The sequence below is a fragment of the Bubalus bubalis genome, chromosome 15 (assembly GCF_019923935.1).
Source record: "Bubalus bubalis isolate 160015118507 breed Murrah chromosome 15, NDDB_SH_1, whole genome shotgun sequence".
Classification (NCBI taxonomy): domain Eukaryota; kingdom Metazoa; phylum Chordata; class Mammalia; order Artiodactyla; family Bovidae; genus Bubalus; species Bubalus bubalis.
The window spans coordinates 51,347,946-51,368,928 of NC_059171.1; the positions used below are offsets into that span (position 1 = coordinate 51,347,946).

Consider the following 20,983-nt stretch of genomic DNA (forward strand, 5'->3'; position numbering starts at 1 on the left):
AGTCCCCAACCTTTTTGGGACCGGTTTCATGGAAGACAATTTTTCCACAGACTGGGGAGGGGGAGGATGGTTTTTGGATGATTCAAGTTCATTACATTTCTTGTGCACTTTATTATTGTTGCATCAGCTCCACCTCTGATCATCAGGCATTGGATCCCCGAGGTTGGGGACTCCCTGTTCTAGTGTTGTCTTCTGGTTTTATTTTGCCTCACCTATACTGACTTCATTATAGGTTAGCCAAGTGTTTGTTAGGGGGTGAGGAGGGGAGCCTGGATGCACACTGTAGGTTCCTCATTGATTCATTCACTCAACAGATGTTAAACCATAACCATGAACTAGTAGGGACAGATTGGACTTGGTTCCAATCTCTCGGGATTTAGTATTTAGTGGGGAGAGAGACACACTAAGCAAGTAACCGCCTAAAGAGTATATGACCACAAACCATTAGGAACATTCTGAGGGAAAGGAATGCAGTGTTTTATGAATGTCTCTAAAGAAGGGATCTGACTAGATGGGTGGTCAGGCAGAGAAGATTTCCCCAGGGAAATGAGGTTTGAGCAGAATCTCTCCTGAGAGAAATACGGAGATAAAATATAAGAATATGAACAGAATGAGGCTAAAATTATTGGCTGGCATTTGCTATCCAGGCTCCATGTTGAACACGCCTCCAGTCTGCACTCCCCCTCAGAAGGCAGGCTTCAGAGGCTTCTGTTGCATCCACTGAAACACTGCATTCTAAGATCAGAGGCCACAACTACAGGATGTGTAGGGTGCATGCCTGAACGTGACCTCAGCATCTGTCAAAGTTTCAGGAGGTCACCTGGTTGGGGAGTGTTGGAAAAAGGAATGCCACCTCCCAGGAAAGCTCTTTGACTTTCCTGGTTCTCAGTTACCAACTCCAGCTGCTTCTGGCAGAACTTTCCTTCCCAACAAGTACAGTTGGTCACTATATATTGAATCTAGAAAAATCAAGCCCAACATATACTATTAGGGCCTTATCAGTTATTTTAATTGTCAACATACTGTGTTTACTATTATCATTAAGTCCCATAGAACTCTAGAGTTTATTGAAATAGTGTTGTTTTTTTTCCAAATAACTTGAAAGACAAAAAAAGTTATTAGGTAAATTCTTTTGTTAAAAATAATGTAAAAAAAAAAAAAACCACCCCAAAAATATCCAATGTAATAATAAGTGAAGAGTCTCATTAGATTATGTTTATGGATTTTTTTTAAGACAATTTTAACTTCTAGGTTGGTTGGTTTTTATGACCCACCTGGCTCTTGCCCATAATCTGGTCATTCCTGCTCAAGGAATATTGAAACCACACCCCAGAGAGTGAATGGAAGCTGGTGGCTACCAGGATTTGAGTTTGTCCTGCAAAGCTACAGTTAGGAAAATGGCTTATTAAAACTCCTCTGCTTGTAAACTGCCTTCCCTGCTTAAGCTCATTTTCATTCTATTTTCTTTCTTTTTTTCCTCTCTTTAATTTTATGCCTTCCTAGGTTCACATAGCCTAGTTGTTTTACAGGAATATAGAGTTAGCTCTTGTCCAGTGCCAACTGGCTAAGGCTGGATGGGACCACTGACCCTAAAACTGGGCCTGTGTAGGTGCCTGATGAATGGCCTTTTGACATCAGAGGATTGGGAAACTCCATCCTAAGATCCTGCTAAGTGCCTTCATTTTTGGATGTGCAGAAGTATGTAACCCAAATATACCCGTGCCTTTTCCCCTGCCTCCAATCACTTCTCCACACACCTGAGACCTCCCTGCTTATCTCATAAATATCCCAGCTCCCTCGACTTCAGAGAGGTGAAGCTGAGGCTTGTTCTCCCAGCTCTTCATTTGGCTGCCTTGTAATAAATTCTTTCTTGGCTGGGAAACTTGGCATCTCAGTCTTTAGTTTGCTGTGCATTGGCCAACAGACCTACTTTGGTAACAATATCAGCTCATTCAAGTCACTGTGCTAACTATTTTGGATCATAGAAGTTTGAAAGATCTTAGATCTCTCTCTGTAAAATGGGAATTAATACACTTACTCTGTGTATTAATTTCTTATTACTGCTGTAACAAATACCACACATTTAGTCACTTAAAACAATGCAGATTTATTATCTTACAGTCTTGAAGTTAGAAATTTGAAGTCAGTGTCAATGGACTAAAGTCAAGGTGTCAGAAAGCCTACATTGCTTCTGGAGGCTCTAGAAGGAAATCTATTCTCGTGCATTTTCTAGCTCCAAGAGGCTGCCTGCTTTTCTTGGTGCACAGCCCCTTCTTCGATCTTCAAAACCAGGAGTGATTGGTGGAATTGTCATCTTGCTACATCCCTCAGACATTCCTCTATCTGGACAAAATCTCCCTCTGTCACCTTTGTGATTACATTGGGTCCATCTGGATAATCCAGGCTGATGAAGGTCCCCAAGTCAAGACCCTTAATTTGATGACATCTGCCAAGTCTGTTTCACCATGTAAGGTAACATGTTTACAGGTTCTGGGAATCTGCACATGGATGTATTGCGGGGGGGTGGGGGGGAGGGGGGTGGTCATTAGGGTGCTATAACAGTGTGAACTGTTGCATTTGTAGCAAATATGTAGCCATGGACAAATTTTTAATAATGGAGTGAATATAATATATAAATCACACAATGCTCAGAAATTGTAGTCAATGAAAAGAAGCTATCCAGATAGCCCCTTATAAGATGAATTTTATCTTTAAAAATTTTGTTTGGACTTTATCTTAAATGCTCTTTTTTTCTGTTATGGTATTTTAGTTTCTTTCTTAACTTTTCTTTTTTTTTTTTTTTTTAACAAGGTTGGGCACACTCTCCTTATTAGGAATCACTATTCATCAAGTTACACTGATGTAACCGGAAAGAAAAATCAGGTCAGCCTAACGTTTGAAGAATATGAAAGCCAAAATTCAAGATGTGGGGGAGAAACCTGGGTTGAAGCTTTTGGAAAATTTAATTTAAAATTTGAGGTCAATTTTCTCTCTAGCAGAAGGCGCCGTTACCAGACGTTTTCTTTCCGTATTTAAGGACATTTGCTTATAAGTATTCAATTATCTCCAAATATTTTAAAAATATACTCTTCTTTTTTTTCATTATGAAAGAGAAAACTGTAGTCTTAGAAATATCCTGGGAAGTGATAGTTATGCCTCACCACTCACTCTTTAAAAATCATTGAACTGGTTTATTGTCTCCTCTCTCCAGCACTGAGGTGGTATCTCTCCCATCCTCTCTCCCATTAGTCTAATCTGCTTGGAAGATAGGGCTAAGCCTCGTAGTTAAGATCATCTGTTTGTCGTTCCCGCCCAGCGTGTGGTCCTCTGGCTCCATTCCTTCTTCCTTTGTTATATAAGGCAAGGTTACTGGAGAAGTTCTTCAGGCTAGAGAAGCTGTAACTGCAGCTTTTTTTTTTTCTTTCTTTCTTTCTTTTCATTAACGGCAGAACTAAAACCGAGGTGAGTTGTTTAAAATGAGGCACTTGGCATCTCTTGCCTGGTGCGGTGCCCAGGTTGTGTTTTATTTCACAGATGCCTAATTAACCCCTGTTTATCAAAGCCAGAGGATATCAGGTAAAATGCAGCCGCATGAAACCGATCCTTGGAGGGATCTATGTTGTAAAGTGTGAAATCAGTTGCTGATGGACTACTTTTGTGGTCACCTTAAGACTTAAGCATCTTGGAAAAGTTGGCCCCAGAAGGGGGTACTTTTCTTGATGAGGCTACAGGAATTGGAAATAGTTCACTGAAACCTTTGTGAGTTACTTACAAGATATAAAGGACTGTGGCGAAGTCCCAGTGGTATGAAGGGACGCGCTTCTGTGTTGTCCAAACTGGATTTCCCTGCAGTGATTTGTAAAAGCCAAATTGCTAAGGGCGGCGGGTCCCTCTGATGAGTACGGGCCACCAGAGAGGCCAGCCCTGGCAGTGTGCACTGCCAATGGGGCGTGAAGCAGACACATCTCCAGGCTTTTGTTCCCTAAGCAGACCAGCTTGTGCAGGAAATTCATCTGAGACTGCTCTGAATTAGAAACTACAAACTTATGAATGGTCCGTCTGCTCACAGGCCAGAGCCGTTGAATCTCTTGAGTCCTTTAACATTTTTCTAATTGCATCAATGCATCCAAAAAAAATTTTTTTTTATTTGGCCATTGATTTTAGAAGAAATAATTAAGGGGGATGAGCCAGATAAATTATGGCTTTACCTAGTTCCTCCTCTAACTCTAAATTGCTGGAGGAATTAATAAAAGCTCACAAAATCTATTAGTCTAAAAATCCATTACCAGTGGCATAAGAAAGGCAGGCAGCGATTGTTAAAAAATGACTGTAAACTGGAAGGAAACTGGTCTCTCTGAGGAGCTGGCACAGTATGCAGTGTTGCATACCTTGCCTCCATCTCCTAGTCACTGGCATTAGAGGAATAAGAATCAGGGTGTGCAATCCCCATAGGTTCCAGCCCTGATTTCTGAACTATTTCACTTGGTCCTCACAGCAACCTTCATGGGTAGCTATTATGATTCCATTTTGTAGATGAGCAAACTGAGGATCAGAGAAGTCTGATCTGCCCCGGATCACACAGACAAAGGTAGACTTACTATAAAGTAAATGAACATCAGGGCCCCCACTTACAAGGGCCCCAGGAGGGTGGTAGTCACATTGTTAGGGGGTCAGGACCCCAGTGGGGTGGGGTGGAAACAGATTGTAAACAGTGAGCATCTCTGCATAAATGTTTCTGATAAATTGTCTAAAGAGATCTCAGAAGGCAAGATTGAAATCTCTGGAAATGTGTTGTGATTTCCTTCTTCATTTCAAAGAAATATTCAATTCTGCTCTCAAGTTTGTGTTCTTAAAGAGAAGCCCCTAAGCTTTGGGCCCCTTAAGACCTACGTCTGCCTTTGAAGATAGGCAGAACTATGTTTTGAACTTCTGATTCCAAAGCCTGTTCTATTTTCAGACCATGTAGAAACAGAAAAGTATAAACAGAACATCAAGCTTAAAAAAAAAAAAGCTGGATACGAGAATTGTAATAACGTAAAGCTTTTGCTCTTATCCAAGCCCCCATCTCTGGGGGCTTGTGCTCTGGGTCCACAGCTCATCTTCCTCCATATCACTTTCATGTCTGCTCCCTCCCAGGACCCAGGAAGGGCAACATGCCAGCACGTGGTTGATAAACATCAGTTAGCTCATATAAAGTAGTAAATGTAATTTATACTTTCATATTGGTTTACTGTTCACTTTCTAAAGGAGAAAGTGCATGATGTCACCAGGGAGACGCACATAAATAAATGATGACATCTATACTTCCTGCAGTGGCTGAGCCCTGTAGATCTTGTGGGAACTTATTTGTGATTTTGAGTCTTTTAATCAGTCTCTTTTGCTGTAACTCTTCACGATGTAGTGATAAAGGCTTGCTGATGGAGAAAGAGTGGCAAAGGGAATTATTTCCCTAGGCCATCATACAAATGAAGGAGATGGGGACGTACAGGTAAACACACAACGGTGCCAACTGATCTTCTGTAAAATGTCCATCGATGTCACCCACCTCAAGCAGCTGCTATACATCCTAGAAATAACTCATCTCTCCTTGCTACACCTACCATGCTGCCTGCATTGGTGCTCACCTAAGCTCTGCTTTCTTTCTCCATGTGGGGGGCAGGCTGTCCTAGGAGCTGAATAGCCACCCCAGCTGGCTGCGCTTGCAGATCCTTCTCTGCCCATCATCTCTGGCTGCTGGATCACTGACTTCTTGGTTAACCTGATCATTATCATCATCCTACAACAATGTTGAAATATTTCCATGTCTGAGAAAACACGGCCCTCCACATCTCCCATTTCTTTGCAGAACTTCAGTTCCTCGCTCTCCCTCTTATCTGACAAATCTTCACCTCGCCCCATTTGCTGTCCTAGTCTTATTCTCCTGACCTCTTAAGGACGGAGCCTGAGCCAGTTCTTTCTCTCGGCCTCTGGGATCCTTCTGGTTTTTCTCCCTTCTTACTGGCTTCTCCTTCTTGGATTGCTTTCCTGTCTCCTCCTTTGTCCAATTTCTAAATACTGGAGTTCCCAGGCCTCAGCCCGGGACTCCCTTCTCTTCTGTACATTTCTCCTCCTCTAGTTCATGGCTTTAAATAGTATCTATAAGTAAATGAGAAAGTTGTCTCCAGCATTCATTAAAAACAAATTTTTTTTTGCTATACAATTATAGAAAAATGTGTGAAAATCAGAAAATATGATCAAAAATAGGAAGATAAAATCAGCCATAAATTCAATATCCAGAAATAATGAGTTAACATCTTAGTATACATACTTTTTCTATGTACATGTATATAAATGTATGTATAAATGTATATATTTTATATAGCAAAGTAGAATCACATTATATATATTACTTGGAAACTTGCTATTTATATTTAAGAATGTTTTTGTGGATAGCCTTTGATGCCAAAAGACACAGGTCTCCAGCATTGTCTTCAGTCGCTACACGGTTGTGTTTTGTGTTTTTTTTTTTTAATAGGGTGGCTATTTCCATGATCGAGGTAATCTGGAGTTGTTTCCAGTTCTCTGCTGTTGTGCAGAAAGGTGGTGCTGCGGCTCCTTAGCAGTCTGGGCCCGGGTCCTTCCTTGTGAATTGCAGTCCAGGCCGCTGGAAACTGCTGAGTCAGAGGCGCGCGCACGTGTGAATCATGAGCGCCGGCGCCTGGTGAGTCCCAGAGTTCCGCACACCCGCTGACATCACCTGTTGGTCTTCAGGCCGCGGGGCGGCGGGGGACCAGACCCTCGCGCGGAGCGGGCCCCAGGGACCTGACTGCCGGTGGCGGCTGCAGAAAGGCCTGGGCGGGGCAGCCGGGGGCCTTTGTGCGCACCAGACACCAGATGGGACGCGAGGAGGGGAGGGACCTGCGAGCAGGTCAGATGGCAGGCTTTCCACAGACCTGCTGCTGCTGCTGCATCGGGAACAAGCATTTTGGCGGGAAGAGAAAATTCTTTAAAAAAAAAAAAAAAAAAACAAAAGTTTTCCCTGTGATGGGCCCTGTGAACAAATGTCTTTTTGACTCCGTGTGTGCTTGGGGGCGGGATTGCCGCTCAGAACCCGGCTCTTTCCTTCTGAGATAAAAGCCTTGTGCGCTGTCAGATGTGGACCCACAAATGGGGGGTGACGGGGGGCGTTCCATCTGGCCTTTCAGGGAGCGGAGCGATATCTGCGCTCCGGTGAGCACGGCTGGCCGTTGTTAGAAGGACTCAACGCACAGGATGTCAAACAAGGGGCGGGTTTGTGCGGGATCCAGGGGGTGTGCACCGGCAGAGAAAAAAGATGGTGGTGAGGAGGGAGGGACACGGGACCCCCAAGGCGGACCCCCCAATTTACATCTTAGCCCAGTGTTCATGAGAAGATGGGGCAGGGGGTGGGTGTGTGTGTATCAGATGAGGGGCGGGTAGAGGGAGATGAAACGGAGCCTTCTTCCTCTATCTGTAGCCACAGGCCCCGGGGCCTCCACCACCTGGGTGCCCCTTTCTAACTAGAATAAATGTGACTTACTCAGGCCAGTGGCAAAGGCCGCGTTGTTTGGGTCTGAAAGGAGCGCTGAGATCTAGGACACCACTGTCCTGAGTCAGTAGACAAGTGGGGAGGGACGCTGCGTGAAGACTCCTGTCTTCTGAACATCTGCTCCTTGGCCTTGCCCTCTCCAGGTCTAAGTGTCCCTGCAGAGGCCCCTGTTGTGCCTCTAGACACAGTGGTGTCTAGGCCACAGTGGTGTCCAGCACGCCCGCACACCTGTCACTTAAGCAGAGAGCTGTGTCTGCAGCCCAGATGTGCTGGGAAAGGCCTGGGGGGAGGATGAGAGGACAAGCAGACCAGGTGAGGGCCGGACAGGTCCCTACTGGGGAGGGGAAGCGGGGCGGAGGGGGCCAAGAGAGGACGCGCATGGGGGCTCCCAAAGCCCCTTCCCACACTTTGCCCAGGGCGAGCCCACCTTCCCACCTAACCCTGCATTTCTCAGAAATAATCCTTATCCACTCTGAGCACTTCATGGGGAGGGACTGTACACCCCCCCCCCCCCCCCCCCCGCATACAGTGATTCTCCACAAGGACGCAGAGGACGGAGAATCCCTCCTTTCACCTCCTCAGGGAAGCCACCGAGCATGTCTCACTCAGTTCCCACCGCAGAAGTGACTTCACACCAACTTCTGTGTACTTTGGCCTCGGCCAAGCAGAGTCAGTTCCGTTTTCTTAGTTTAAAATTGTCTTGTAGACAGTTTAAAAATTCCATTACATTTCAGTTTTTCTGAGTGAAAACAGGCTCTCAGAACACTCACTGGACTGGGGGTTCGGCTGATGGGTGGCGATGTCCAAGCTGGGTCCCGTGGGTGGGCTGCCTGCCTGCCTCTGCTGTCAGAGGTGCTGCCACCCCTGCGCCTCGTGGGAGGCCCCTCCTGTGGTCCAGAATGAGGCTGGAGCTGGCTGTTCCTGCACACAAAACAGCCTTGTGGACATGGTTCACAGACAAGCCCTTGCTTCCAACAAGGGTGGGAGGATGTGAGGGATCCCTGGAGTAGGCAGTGACAACCCATTGCAGTATTCTTGCCTGGAAAATCCCATGGACATAGGAGCCTGGCATGCTGCAGTCCATGGAGTCGCAAAGAGTCTGACATGAATGAGCGACTAAGCACTTTAGCTCTTACATTTGATGTATATTTAAAAAGTCTCTCCTCTGGCTTGGCCGAGAGCAGCTGGACAAGTCATTCAGCCTTCCCACTAAGTAAGGGGATTGGCAAGATGGAGTCTTCAGTTCTATCCAGTCCCCAAGTTTTGTGATGCTGTTAGGAGAAAGAAGAAACAGCTGGCTTAGAGGAACCAGGTTCACAGAAAAAAAAGAAAAAAAAAAAAACAACCTAAACCTGAGCATTTCTTCTTAGAACAACAAGTACTCAGAAACAAGTACAGGTGAAAGCAGATTGCTGTCAAATGGGGCTTCTTATCTGATCAGCTTCTCCTTTCTGATGGTAAACATGTCCAATGATAATGATTCTAACCTCAGACTTTGATAAATAGGTGGTTTTAAAACTTGTCATCAGAGCACACCCATGCTCCATGCCAGTCTTCCTGGGCACTGGGACTGGTGCCACTTCCCAAGCCACAGGTCAGGCCTCTAGGGGGCTGGAGTCTCATCCAGCCCCAGGTAACTTTGAGATGCTGAGCTTCTGTTAACTGTGTGGTTGGCAGGAAGGCAAGGGTAGTGCTGCTCTGGGGAGATGGAAAGACAGAAAAGAAGAGGATGATAACTGTCTTCAGCTGGGAATTTGGGAAGCAATAGGAGTGTCTCATAAATTCTTCCTCCCTCCCCAGAAAAGAATGCCTAGTATATAAAATGTCCAAAGCACAAATAGGGTCATGTCATTGCTCTTCTCAAAAATTCTTGTTTGACTCCCTACTGCCCACATTTGGGCATTTGGGGCCATTTATGACTAACTCCAGGGGCTTCCCAGGTGGCTCAGTGGTAAAGAATCCACCGGCCAATGCAGGAGATGTAGGAGACATGTGTTCAATCCTGGGTCGAGAAGATGCCCTGGAGCAGGAAATGGCAACCCACTCCAGTATTCTTGCCTGGAAAATTCCATGGACAGAGGAGCCTGGCAGGGTGCCGTCCATGGGGTTGCAGAGTCGGACAAAACTGAGTGACTGAGCACTGCTTAGCAAGCAGCACGACTAACCCCAAGCCTTCTTTCCAGCTTTCTCTCCCACACTCATCCTCAGAGTAACTCTTCATCTTTCCACCGGCTTACTTTTTCTGGACTAGATACTCTTTCTCAAAAGCTCCAGTCCCAGGGGTTTCCCTAGTGGTCCAGTGGTGAAGCCTTCACCTTCCAATGCAGGGGGTGCAGATTAGATTCCTGGTCAGGGAGCTAGGACCCCACATGCCTCACTCCAAAACATAAAAGCAAAAGCAATATTGTAACAAATTCATTAAAAATGAATTCATTAAAAAATGAATTTGTCCACATAAAAAAATTCATCAGAATCTTAAAAAAAAAAAAGCTCTAACCCCAAATCTGCCTCTTGAAATTATCATCATTCAAGGCCCAACTGGTTTGACTTCCTCCTTCTTGAAGCCTTCCTGGATTTCCTAAGCTGAAAATTCTTCACCCCGCCACCACTCCCACTTATCTGAGCAGTCATAGTCTTCAGCTTGTATCTCTCTTTTGGTACAACTTGTTTTCTATCTATTCTTCCAATTATTTCTACATCTTTGACCACACCGGGGTAGACCTTAGCTCTTGCTATTTAGCTCATGCTATGCCCTTACTTGGAGAAGGCAATGGCACCCCACTCCAGTACTCTTGCCTGGAAAATCCCATGGACGGAGGAGCCTGGTGGGCTGCAGTCCATGGGGTCGCTAAGAGTCAGACACGACTGAGCGATTTCACTTTCACTTTTCACTTTATGCATTGGAGAAGGAAATGGCAACCCACTCCAGTGTTCTTGCCTGGAGAATCCCAGGGACGGGGGAGCCTGGTGGGCTGCCATCTATGGGGTCGCACAGAGTTGGACACGACTGAAGTGACTTAGCAGCAGCATGCCCTTACTAGGTGCTGAACAGATGTTTCTTGGACCACATATAAAATGAAACTGGCAAAAGAAAGTGCGTGTATTGGCGCTGATGTAGCAGTGCAGCAGGACAGCTGCCAGGCCAGGTGAGGCAAAGATCTAAGAGCAAATGGCCTCAGACCACCTCAAAGCACACAGGCTCTATTTTCCAGAACAGAATCTGCTGGCAGCTTGCCGGCCCTGTCTGCCTCCCAGAGGGGACAGATTTCTGCTCCCCCCTACAAACCTTTTCCTTTCTTTTTTGAGACCCAGGCACCTGCATCCCTCTCATATAGAATAAAGGAAGAATTGGAAATAAAATACACGCTTAAAGAAAAGAAGTACTAATTTTGAAAGATTATGCTGTGGTTAGGTTAATCTTACAATCCCAGGAGTTTAGTTTTGATCACTTTCTGTTTATCATTTGCTTAAAAGAAAAAAAACAAACCATCATATTTAAAACAAGCTATAGGACTTTGTGGGCACTAAGCCAGTGTCTTCCACGCTTGGATGAGCAAACACCCCCTCAGAGGATTCACTAAAATGCAGAACCTGAAATTGCCTGCTCCAGTGGCTAGAGCTTCATGCTGCCATTTCACCGGGCATGGGTTCTAACCCTGGTCAGGGAATTAGATCCTGCAATCATGCAGCGGGGTCAAAAAAGAAAATTGCAGAAGGTCTGGGCAGAGTTTATCATCTTTACAATTCTAACAAGCTCCCAGGTGATGCCTGTATTCTGGTTCTGTGGACTACACCTTGAGAAGCAAGGATTTATACATGATTTTCAAATTATGTGCAGTAACTAAGTTTTTCAAATCACCTTTCCCACCTTGAGCCCTTATAATATCTTCTTGATGCTGTTCTTAAAAAAATTATATTTTGTATGACAGTATAGTTGTTATTTTCAGGTTTACAGCAAAGTGATTTATATATATATATATGTGTGTGTGTATATATATATATATATCCATTCTTTTTCAGATTCTTTTCCCAGATAGGTTATTACAGAATACTGAGTAGAGTTCCCTATGCTATACAGTAGGCAATTGCTGATTATCTATTTTATATATAGTAATATATATTTGTTAATCCCAAACTCCTAATTTATCCTTCCCCACCCACATTTCCCCTTTGGTAACCATAAGTTTGTTTTTGAAGTCTGGGAGTCTGTTTCTGTTTTGTAAATAAGTTCATTTGTATCATTTTTTAAAGATTCCACATATAAATGACATCATATATTTGTCTTCCTGTATCCAACTTTCTTCACTTAGTATGATAATCTTTAGCTCCATCCATGTTGTTGCAAGTGGCATTATTTCATTCTTTTTTAAATGATTTCTTTTTAAAAATGATTTTATTATTGTTATTTTATTTATTTTTATTTTTTGGCCATGCCACGTGGCATGTGGGATCTTGGCTACTCGACCAGGGATCAAAACCACACTCTGTGTGTTGGAAGTGTGGAGTCTTAACCACTGGGCCACCAGGGAAGTCCTCATTCTTTTTCATGGCTACGTAACACTCCATTATATAGATATATAGTGGAATATATATATATATATATATATATGCGTGTATGTGTGTGTGTATCTTCATCCATTCATCTGTCAATGGACATCTAAGTTGGACATCCATTCATCTCATGATGGACATCTAAGTTGCTTCCATGTGTTGGCTATTGTAAATTTTTTGTTGCTATTCTTAAGGCCCATTTAGCAGATTTCATTTTGTTATAGCTATGTATACGTTAGGAGCCATCGCCATGGAGGTAGAAGCCGTCTCTTCCTGTTATCTCCATATTTTATAACCTTCCTAAAGGAAATGGCAACCCACTCCAGTATTCTTGCCTGGCGAACCCCATGAACAGAGGAGTGTGGCGGGCTTCAGTCTGTGAGGGCACAAGAATCAGACACGACTCAGCGACTCAATACTACTGCTGCTACTATAGCAGCACGGAGTAAGTCCTCACGAATGTTTTGTAAGTGAATGATGGGGCAAAGCAAAACTATCAAACTATTTTCAAGTGCACAGTTGTGCCCTTCAGAGAAAGCTGAGTCCAAGAAAAGAAATCAAGGTATTCTTTGGGAACTGATGTCTCTCAGGAGCTGACCTCATTGCTTAGGGAGAGGGACCTTTGTGAACTGACTGAACTATATGCACTTTTGGAAGCCATAGGCTCCCAGTCACACTTTGGAACGTGCTGCTAGGAGGGAGACACCATCTAGCATATGGCAGTCACCATACACTGGGTTTTAGTATTATGAACCTCTAGGAACTTCTCACTATAATCTATCTGTGTCATTATTCAAATGCTGATTATAGTATCCAGGCTCACGGCCTTTTTTGCTTATTTTTTCCTCCTTTAAAAAAATTTTTTTTAAATTTATTTTTGGCTGTGCGGGGTCTTAATTGCTGCATGGGCGTTTTCTCTAGTGATGCATGGCCTTCTCACTGTGGTGGCTTCTCTTGTTGCAGAGCACAGGCTCTGGGGCATGGGGGCTTCAGTAGTCATGGGGCAAGGGTTTAGTTGCTCCTTGGCATGTGGGTCTTCCTGGCTCACGGATCAAACTCGTGTCTCCTGCATTGACAGGCAGATTCTTTACCACTGAGCTGCCAGCGAAGTCCTCCCTTCTTGTTTTTATTCGGTCCCTTTTCAACATCTTGGCACTATTCATCATGTCATATGCAGAGCTGTTAGTGAGAGCTTTCTGTAACAGAGATCTCTCCAGAGCCCTCACCTTCCTCGTCTGTTGCTTCCCCACTGCCAACCAGAATCAAGGTACCTGCTGAGCCTTAGCTGCCCACCCTGTGCCCTTTCTCCAGCTTTATCTTTCCTCCTTTCCCACCATACTCTCCACTCCCTCCAGCTGGACAATTTTCCAACCCCCAAGCACATTCTTAGGCTCCGTGTGTTTGCTTATGTTGTTCATTTTGCCTAAAATGTCATCTCTCCACCTGGCAATCTCTCCTTCTCCTTGCTCCTATCCAATCACCCAATCCCACCTTCCCCTGGGGTCCTCCTCAAACTCCAGAAAGAACAAGTCAGTCTTCCAGGGGCCCAGACTCTTTGCTGCTCCTCAGTTCCTTCGTTTATCCCATTGCATTGTCCTTGGAGCCCTACTCTGGCCACCTGCCTTCTCCTTGGCATCTCCAGCCCCCTCTGGGCACCCAGTTCAAGCTCCTTGAAGAAGTGCAGTCACCGGGACAGCACCTTAGCTGTTGCTATTGATGATAAAGTACTTCCAAAGTGGCTCAGCAGTACACAATCTGCCTACCAATGCAGAAGACTCGGGTTTGATCCTTGGGTCAGAAAGATCCCCTGGAGGAGGAAATGGCTATGTACTCCAGTACTCTTACCTGAACAATCTCAAGGACAGAGGAGCCTGGCGAGTTACAGTCCATGGGGTCGCAAAAGAGCCAAACATGACCAGACAACAACAGTTCATGACAATCCCCTTTCCTTTCTCCTGGCCGTCCAGCAGGAATTCCCATCAATCCCGGAACTGCTGGTGTCAACTTCATGACCTCCTGTCTGATTTCTTCACAACTTCTCTACATGGTAGGTGTTAAAATCCTTATTTTATTCACAGAAATGCCTAGGATCAGAGAAGTCAAATCTCTGTCCCCAGAGCTTTCTGGTGATTTTGTTTGCAGACTTGGGACCCAGAATTTAGCCATGTGCTAAAAATTGGGGTTCTGGAAGCCCAAGTCCCATAACTATGTGCTGAAAGACTATGGCCCCTTAATAAGGCTGTTTGTTAGGTAGGAAGTCTGTCAATGGCATCTGAGTCACTCATTCCTGAAATAAGACTTAAGTGTGGAAAGGAATTCCCCTTCCTTTCTGCCCCTGGTACATTAATATGACTCAGGAGGTGGGCACGGTAAGCAGGGAGCTCACTGACTTGGTAGGTATGAATTTGAGGGTGGGGCAGCATTTTCTAACCACAAGTAGCCAAGTTATTTCCCCCTCTCAGGAGAGGTTATTGTGGGTCATGATCACAGAGCCACCATTTCAAAACATTTTCGAGAGGTTTTTTTTGCCATTGAATGTAAAGACAGGTGATTTCATGCTTGCTTGTTTCACTCTTTAAACCTATTGTATCTGTGGGTAATTGATCAGTCTATGACTGATGCAACACATACTTAGTATTTATGTGACCTTGGACAAGCTCTCTGAGCCGCCACTTCCTCATTTAGAAAATGAGGTTCCTGGGGGAATAGCTGAGAGCATGCATTTGTGAAAACAGGTGCTGAGCCTAAAGTTGTTGTTTAGTCATGTCTGACTCTTTGTGACCCCGTGGACTGTAGCTGGCCAGGTTCCTCTGTCTTTGGGATTCTCCAGGCAAGAAAACTGGAATGGGTTACCATGCCCTCCTTGAACTTGAGATTCCTAGGTTGGCAGGCAGACTCTTTACCACTGAGCCACCTGGGAAGCCCGGAGCCTATAGGGCGTGTTTAGTTGCTTAGTATATAGTAGCCACTCACAAATGTTTGCTGAGACCTCAGGTCTCAGGTCACTTAGTTTTCCCCAACACTTCTTTATCACTGAAATCTGCTCAGGTACTGAAGTGCTTCAAAAATTCTAGAAACAGGTTATGTATACATTACAAGCAGTCAGTGATGTATCTGAATATTTAAATAAGATTGCCCTTTGGAATTCTGTTTCTTCTCCAAAAAAATGTAGACCACAGAGAAATAAAAGCAAAAATAAAAATGACTGAAACTCACTCAGTGAGGCTTCTGGACCATTCGCATCAGAACCCCGTTTGTTTTTGTTTTAATGCCCCTTCCTAACCTAGGATACTCTCTGGCTGAGGGGCATTACATTTTGGGTGAGTATCAAGAAAGGAGATGTAACTTTTGAGAGAGACAAACTCATCAGGTGATTTTTATAAGCATTGACTTCAGGGTGACTCATCTGCTTTTCTTAATTCAGAAAATTTACTAACAGAAGGTGCTATGGAGAACAAGTCTCCCTGCTTTGATCCCGTGCCCCCTGAATTGGAAGTCCAGAGTCTTAACCACTGGACCACCAGGGAAGTCCCCACACACAAGCCTTTTAAGCCTGGAGGCGGTGAACGGCCATGACCATGGAGATGGTAGAATTACAGCGCCACAGTTTTAAATCACAGGCTGTGACTAGAAGCAAGCAAGAAGATTCATTCTGAGAATTCTGATATTGCTATCTGGCATTGATTTAGAAAATCCAGATATTCTGATAGTCTCTACAGGGAATACAAAATGAATGAATTGGCCGTGTTTGGGTGGAATGTATTTAATCCGAGGAAACCGGTTTGTGTAGGATAGGACATGCACTGTGGGAGCCACACTAGACAGGCGGCACTGAGTGGCCCTTCCACCTGTGCCTACGTCCATTTCCTCTCCTTGGAGCCACAGGTGTACCGGGATCCCATTAAGTGGGGGAGGGCACTTGGCATTTTGAAGTATATTTGATACAGGCTTTAAAATGAAGCCTAGAAAAAGCCTTAAAAATCTCTTATTTTTTAGTTGTTTTATTACCAAATAGAGCAAAAGAAAGAGGGACTTCCTTGGTGGTCCAGTGGATCTCCTTCCTCCCAATGCAGAGACCCTGGGTTCGATTCCTAGTTGGGGAACTAGAGTCCCACATGCAGCAACAAAAGATCCAGCATGCCGTAGCTGAGACTCAGCACAGCCAAATAAATAAATTTTTTAAACAATAATATAGAATAAATAAAGACAAAGAGCTTCATCCTTGCCAGTCTATTCAGTCCCAGAACCTCACCTCTGTGCTAATCTCCAGAATTTCTCTGACATAGGGATTGGGGCTAAGCTGGAGACCAGGGCTGTGTCAGGTCATCAGGGCAGGCGGTAGCTAACAGAAAGTCAATAGAGATGACACAGTGGCTGTGTGCCCTCAGGAAAAGCGTTGTCATCCGGAGTGTTGTCTCTATTCTGCGAATCAGGGAGTTCTTTGTCTCCAGGCCTCTAACTGGCTCTTTGAGGTACGACACCCATATTTATGGCTTTTAATTGATAATATACTGGCAAATACCTCTGCTTTGTGAACTGTCTTGATTATGTCAACTTAATTATTCTTTAAACCTTAGAGGGGGCGGAGGGAAAGGAAGTTTTTTTGGGACACAATATAGCCCTTTTCCCTTAGGAACAGGCTCTCCAGAAAATGTTCTTTTCTATTTTTAATAACTTTCTCAACACACGTTTGTATAGGTTTGTTCAATATTGTTAAATTTCCTTATGATGACAGTTTGGAGTGGGCCCTCCTATGAGACTCAGTTTGAATAGACTTTTAAAAAATATTTTCAGTGTCTTAAAAGTGGTTTTTGAAAAATTATTAAAGATACACACGGTGGGACTTACCTGGTAGTCGAGTTGTTAAGACTGTGAGCTTCCAATGCAGGGGGCATGGGTTTGATCCCTGTTTAGGGAACACAGACATTTGACTGTGTGGATCACAACAAACTGTGGAAAATTCTTCAAGAGATGGGAATACCAGACCACTTGACCTGCCTCCTGAGAAATCTGTATGCACGTCAAGACGCAACAATTAGAACCGGACATAGAACAACGGACTGGTTCCAATCAGTAAAGGAGTATGTCAAGGCTGTATATTGTCACCTTGCTTATTTAACTTATATGTAGAGTACATCATGAGAAATGCCAGGCTGGATGAAGCACAAGCTGGAATCAAGATTTTGGGGGGAAATATCAATAACCTCAGCTACGCAGATGACCCCGCCCTTATGGCAGAAAGCGAAGGAGAACTAAAGAGCCTCTTTATGAAAGTGAAAGAGGAGAGTGAAGAAGCTGGCTTAAAACTCAACATTCAAAACACTAAGATCATGATATCCGGTCCCATCGCTTCATGGCAGATAGATGGGGAAACAATGGAAACAGTGACAGATTTTATTTTCTTGGGCTCCAAAATCACTGCAGATAGTGACTGCAGCCATAAAATTAAAAGATGGTTGCTCCTTGGAAGAAAAGCTATGACCAACCTAGACAGCATATTAAAAAGCAAAGACATTACTTTACCAACAAAGGTCCACTAGTCAAAGCTATGGTTTTTCCAGTGGTCATGTATGGATGTAAGAGTTGGACCATAAAGAAAGCTGAACACTGAAGAATTAATGCTTTTGAACTGTGGTGTTGCAGAAGACTCTTGAGAGTCCCTTGGACTGCAAGGAGATCCAACCAGTCCATCCTAAAGGAAATCAACCCTGAATATTCATTGGAAGGACTGATGTTGAAGCTGAAACTCCAATACTTTGGCCACCTGATGCAAAGAACTGACTCTGGAAAAGACTCTGATGCTGGGAAAATTGAAGGCAGGAGAAGAGGGTGACAGAGGATGAGATGGTTGGATGGCATCACTGACTCAATGGACATGAGTTTGAGTAGGCTCTGGGAGTTGGTGATGGACAGGGAAGCCTGGCATGCTGCAGTCCATGGGGTCACAAAGAGACAGATGTGACTTAGGGACTGAACTGAACTAGGGAACAAAGATCTCTTATGCTGCGTGACACGCCCCCCCCCCCCACCAAAAAAAGATACACACAGACAAAAGGCAAAACTATGAAAATGGTAGAATGATCAGTGGTTGCTCCAGCCTAGAGGGAAGAAAGGATCAATGGATGGGGGAGAGGGGATGTGGAAGGCAGTGAGATTGTTCTGTGTGATATAAGGGCAAATACACATTATTATACTTGTCAAAACCCACAGAACAGTCAACATCAAGTGAACTCTAATGTGAACTATGAACTTTCATCACCACTTATCAATGTTGGCTCATCACTTGTAAGAAGGGCGCACCACACAAGTGCGTGACATCAGTGCTGGGGTGTGGGAGCTGAGGGAATTTATGGGAATTCTCTTCTTTCTGCCCATTTTTTTTCTGTAAACCTGAAACTGTTCAAAGATTAAAAAAAAATGTTCTAGAGGGACTTCCCTGGTGGTCCAGTGGCTAAGACTCCATGTTACCAATACAGGGGGCCTGGGTTTGATCTGGAGCCTGGTGGGCTATGGTCTATGGGGTCAAAAAGAGCTGGACATGACTAAGCGATTTCACTCACTATAGGAGAACTAGATCCCATATGCTGCAACTATTAATAATTAAAAAAATATCCTTCATGTCCCAACGAAAGGTCATGCATGCTACAACAAAGATCTGGCCCAGCCAAATAAATATGTAAAATTAAATTTAAAAAATGTTTTAGAAGATAAAAGATGCATATGATAAAAACATATATATACAGTGTTGAAAATGTATCTTATGGGGAGGGAGGTCTCCCCATTCCTGATCCTTAGTCCTCTATTCTTCACGCTGGAGACAGTGATGTTTGCCAGTTTAAAAAATATCCTTCTGGGGACTTTCGGGGTGGTCCAGCGGCTAAGACTCTGCACTCTCAATGCAAGAGGCCTGGATGTGATCCCTGGTCAGGGAACTAGATCGCACATGCCACAGTAAAAGATCCTGCATGCCACAACTAAGACCTGGCACAGCCGAATAAATACATGTATTTTTAAAAATAAATAAAAATAAAAAACCTTCCAGATATATTCTCTCCAAGTGTTATTCACTCAGTCATGTCTGACTCTTTGCGACCCCGTGGACTGTAGCCTGCCAGGCTCCTCTGAACATTGGATTCTCCAGGCAAGAATACTGGAGTGGATTGCCATTTCCTTCTCTAGGGGATCTTCCTGACCCAGGGATTGAACCCAGATCTCCTGCATTGCAAGCAGATTCTTTACCGTCCAAATCACCAGGGGAGTCTATTCTTTCCAAGTACAAGCACATGTATTTATGATCTCCCATCTTTTTAATACAAATATTGCATATTATATATAATTTTCATTAAAAAGAAATAAAACATAAGACTAATACAGAATAGAAAACAATGGAATTGGCAAAAAAAAAAAAAAAAACCATAAATGGTAGTGGTGGGGTTGGCGCAAGGTCAGGGGTGCACAGTGGGTTTGGGGATACCAGAGTGGAGGGGATGTTTGATGAGGTGGTCCTGGGACAGCCCTGCCAAAATAGCTGCCCCTGCTAAAACTGTATCAAAACAGTCTGTTCTGTCTCTGATTAGACAGTAATGTGAAGGCTGTATAATCTAATAAGGCTTGTTCTCTTCAAGACCTTGGCAAGCAGTCCTTTCATTCCGGTGACATCATCTCTGAATGATTTTGGAACCTCTCCTTTGTAATTGCCCTTCAGAGTCTGCGGGACAGTTTGTTTTGCTGCATTTTTTATATCAAGAAAGGGAATCATCTGAGTGACCCTGAGCCCTGGAGGGTGTGAGCCTAGGGGCAAATAGCGGAGCTGCCTATGCACCTGAATTTGCCAGTGTACTTGTGTTTTTGTTTGCTTTTTGTGTAACAGAAAAGCAAACACATCAACATCCCTCCCCCCAACTTGACCCCACCTTGTGCATTGTGGTGGGGAAAACCTGGATGCAGGGGGCTGCTTCCCATCCGAGAAAACGAATGCCAATATGGCAGCTTGATTTGTTTCTGACATTTTACCAGATTAAATGAAATGAAACCCAGGGAATGAAGACATTAGAGCTATGCTGTCCAATACGATAGCTACAAGTCTTGTGAGTTGAGTACTTACAACTCACTAATGTACTATATCAGGAGAAGGCAATGGCACCCTACTCCAGTACTCTTGCCTGGAAAATCCCATGGATGGAGGACCCTGGTAGGCTGCAGTCCATGGGGTCGCTACGAGTCGGACGCGATTGAGCGACTTCACTTTCACTTTTCACTTTCATGCATTGGAGAAGGAAATGGCAACCCACTCCAGTGTTCTTGCCTGGAGAATCCCAGGGACAGAGAAGCTTGGTAGGCTGCAGTCCATGGGGTCACACAGAGTCGGACACGACTGAAGCGACTTAGCAGCAGCAGCAGCAGCAATGTACTATATACAATTTACTTTATTAGTTTATTGTTCATTGTCTCTCCTTGGTTCCCCCTACCCCATCTCCCCACCTCACTTAACTAAAATATAAGCTCCATGAAGTCAAGAATATTTGATTTATCCACTTGTGTATCAAAAATAGCATTTGCTATTCACAGATAGGAATTAGTGAGACAGACTTCAGCGGAAACTTTAAGCATAAGCACTGATCCTGGCATCCGGTGGGAATCAAGAAAGATGTTACTCATGAGATGGATGGAAGCTAGTGTTCCAAGATGATGCTTGTGAACCAGGGGGAGCAAGGGACTGAGACCTGTTTAGGGGGGACACCTACAGCTGGGGTGTGGGAGCAGGAAGAGAAACCAGCCAAGGGGTGAGGAGAGAGAAAGTCAAGGAGATAAGGGAACCCTGGAGCACTCTATGGTCAGAAGCCTAGGAAGCAGAATTTGAAGAAAGGGAATGTGATCCTGAGGGTT

The 20,983-nt window shown here is 44.3% G+C and overlaps 1 protein-coding gene and 1 long non-coding RNA gene across 8 annotated transcripts in view; one reads left to right on the top strand and one right to left on the bottom strand.

The window, feature by feature from the left end:
* Positions 1-6,970, top strand: part of LOC112579167 — an 8,400-nt gene extending 1,430 nt beyond the window's left edge. For 4 of the 7 annotated variants that reach the window (XR_006544981.2, XR_006544977.2, XR_006544976.2 and 1 more), the window contains 3 exons: positions 2,234-2,472; positions 2,812-2,883; positions 6,515-6,970. This is a non-coding gene — a long non-coding RNA (uncharacterized LOC112579167). Of the gene's footprint in view, positions 1-1,503; positions 1,699-1,820; positions 1,935-2,233; positions 2,473-2,811; positions 2,884-6,514 lie in introns of those variants that run through there. The other 3 variants (XR_006544979.2, XR_006544978.2, XR_006544982.2) reach the window with 2 other exon arrangements.
* A 159-nt stretch (positions 6,971-7,129) lies between these two features.
* VXN (vexin) overlaps positions 7,130-20,983 on the bottom strand; it is a 64,619-nt gene continuing 50,765 nt past the window's right edge. The window contains exon 6 of the mRNA XM_006044580.4: positions 7,130-8,817. Within this exon, the coding sequence (XP_006044642.1) occupies positions 8,679-8,817 (139 nt within the window). The 3' untranslated portion in view covers positions 7,130-8,678. The remainder of the gene's footprint in view (positions 8,818-20,983) is intronic.